General features: G+C 47.0%; 1 protein-coding gene across 1 annotated transcript in view; it reads left to right on the top strand.

Moving 5' to 3' along the window:
* Positions 1-2,392: 2,392 nt before the first annotated feature.
* VOLCADRAFT_92762 (uncharacterized protein) overlaps positions 2,393-2,992 on the top strand; it is a gene marked incomplete at both ends in the record, with an annotated part of 1,294 nt that continues 694 nt past the window's right edge. Inside the window, 2 exons of the mRNA XM_002952104.1 lie at positions 2,393-2,413; positions 2,711-2,972. Coding sequence (XP_002952150.1) covers positions 2,393-2,413; positions 2,711-2,972 — 283 coding nt within the window. The remainder of the gene's footprint in view (positions 2,414-2,710; positions 2,973-2,992) is intronic.

A 2,992-nucleotide genomic window follows, 5' to 3' on the forward strand; every position in this document is an offset into this window, starting at 1 on the left:
ACACGTAATTTTAAATTGTGTGGTTGAGGTTCGGGGGGTTTTTGGGAGGTGTGTTTGGTTGGGTACGAGATATGATGATGAGGTGTTCGGGGTTTGGGCGGCTTTGAGAGGTGTCTTTTTTGAGAGGGGGGTACAAGCGTTTTTTGGGGGTATGCGGTACTATATACATATAGGTGTTCGGGGGTGGGAGGACACAAGCTGCACGCGCGTGTACGGTGTGTATATGTGTGGACGCGGCAGGGAGGGGGCAGGGCGAGGGTATATATAATGATGTGACCGTGAATGGGGGTGAGGAGGGCGGTTTTGGTGGATGTGGCTGGAGACACACGCGCGTGTGTGTGCGCGCATGTCTCCAGACACCCACCAAAACCCCCACCTCACCCCCATGCATGCGTGCGTGCACGTGTGTGCGCGCACGCACGCGCACATATCCCGCACATGCACATATCCCGCACACGCACATATCCCGCACAGTTGGCAGCTATTGTGTATCAGCAGAAGCAGCAGCAGAAGCAGCAGAAGCAGCAGCAGCAGCACGAATGTGTAGTCCTGTTCAGCTCCCTAGCACACATAGCAATGATAGTAATGAACCCTGAATGAAGCTATAAACATCCCTCCATGATGCTATATAATACATATGGCGGCCGCAGCAGAGTAACTTTAAAATATATAATTATTATTGCCAGCCACCCAAGCAAATGAATCCAGATAGTAGTGGTAGTAGTAGTAGTACCTATACCTCTGTTTTGTCATCTTCACAGAGCAGGGTATGTATGCATTTTGTATGTATGTATGAACTAGGTGATGATAACAACCTCATCTATTATCAAGCGGAGACCATGCACAGGATGCTGCTCGGAGATGTGCACACGTACATATGTATTATATATGTGGTGCAGACACGTATGCTGTACCTTATATACGTTGATGACGGCACACGTGCACACTCTGTCGTACAAGGATATTATATACCTAGAGAACATACATATGTGGAGGGAGGGACAGGCACAGGGAGACGATGGCGATGGGGACAGCAGATACAGATACAGACGGCGAGACTGAGCGGATGACTGTCGAGGGAGACTGTGGGAGAGTTTTTATTAAATTCTTAGACTGTGGGTGGGTGGGTGGGTGTGTGTATGTATGTATGTATGTATGTATGTATATCCGCGCACTGCACTTGCGATGTATGTTGTTGGTCTGTCTGTTGNGTTGTTGTTGTACATGTCGTACTGTACGTGATACTACTTTATTAGTAGTAGTACACATACGCATGCGCAGCATATGATGGCTCCGCGGGTATGTGGATATTATATGGGACACGCGCATGCACGACGGTGTGGCGATGATGATGCACCCACGTAGTAGTTGTACATGTTGCTGTTGTTGTTGTGTATGCTCCCTTTTCCCTTCTCGTCGGACACACGATCTCTCTCTATATATGCATATCTACACCAACACAATCAAACAATGCTGCTGTATCTACTTGGCACGATTTGGCACACATGTAAATAAGTAATAATAATAACCCTAACGGTATATATACCAACAACAATCTCGCCGCGTGCACAACACAAGCGTGCCAACCCGCCGATGATCCACCACCACTAAAACTTTACTGTGCCGCCTCTGCTGTGCTCTGTGATCAGAATAAGAATAAGGATAAGAATAAGAATAAGAATATGCGATGCGATCGCGCTCGCTGGTGGGGGTCTGGTCGTCAATCCTCGACGACGTCGTCGTCGTCGTCGTCGTCATCGTTATTAAAATTTTGCCGGGAAGAGTCGCTCAAAGTTTTTACAATTAGTAGTAGTAATAAGAAAAGTAATAAGTATAAGTACGGGAGCGGAAGCGGGCACATAGCATCATCATCATCATCATTCATCATCATGTTGTTCTGCGGCACATGCATTATATATTATTACTTGAATACTTAGGGTCAACAATAAAATGAATGTAACAACAACAAAATAATCGGTGCACAACAACAACGATGACGGAAACCGCAAAAGAAGAAGCACAGCAGCCGTGCTGCTCAAGTGTGCTTTGTCGTACTATACGTCATCATTAGTAATAAAGTGCGCCGCCCCTACTTCTCACCGCTCGCCGACGACAAACAGACAATTGAAATGAGACCGTCACAGCGAGAGCTATCAGGACGTTTTTAAAATTTTATTTATGGAGCAGGCGCCAAGTAGAAATACGGCCGCGAAGAAGCAGAAGCAGACATGTGTCTAATGCGCGCGAACCACGGAACAAGACAAACACCAATCAATACACCGCAACAAAAGCACAAAGAAACAGCTTTAGCGTCCTCGAAAGGACACGCCGGCAGTTAGGGCGATTTACAAGAAAGTTGTAGTATATAGACTAACGCTGCCCGGTCCGAGTCATGGGCTACTCCCGGAGAGTGGTGAGTGAGCATAATAAGTGCTAAGACACGGTAATTTGCAGTACGAATGCGCAATTGGTGATCGTGGGCTCAAGTCACGGCTGATGCAATAATCGCGGTTGTGATTTGGGTTCTCGCTGACGTGTTATATATATTACTAACCGACTTGTCCAGCAGCAGCAGCATGAGACGATTTATTATGAAGCTTTCTTCAACTTTTGTTTTATAAATAATAACAATCATTGTTGAATTGTTGAAACAGAAAATGTGTTTTTTCTTAATGTATGTAACCTAACGTTTTTTTTCTGCATGCTGCAGGACAGGAAGAAGCAGGAACAGCAAACCGTACGTGAGGCGGCGGCACGTGCTATTATTATTATAGAGTGCTGGCGGGAGGGGGAAGAGGAGGAAGAGGAGGAAGAGGAGGAGGAGGAGGAGGAGCTTCTTCAGGCTGAGAGGTGGAGAGCTTTCAGCAGCACTGCTGTGGAGGAGGAGCAGGAGCAGGAGCAGGAGATGATGCTGGATAAAGATCGAGGCGGAGGAGCAGGAGCAGCAGGAGTAGGAGCAGGAGCAGAAAGAAGTAGACTAGCAGCAGCAAGC

Source organism: Volvox carteri (genome assembly GCF_000143455.1).
Source record: "Volvox carteri f. nagariensis unplaced genomic scaffold VOLCAscaffold_28, whole genome shotgun sequence".
Classification (NCBI taxonomy): Eukaryota; Viridiplantae; Chlorophyta; class Chlorophyceae; order Chlamydomonadales; family Volvocaceae; genus Volvox; species Volvox carteri.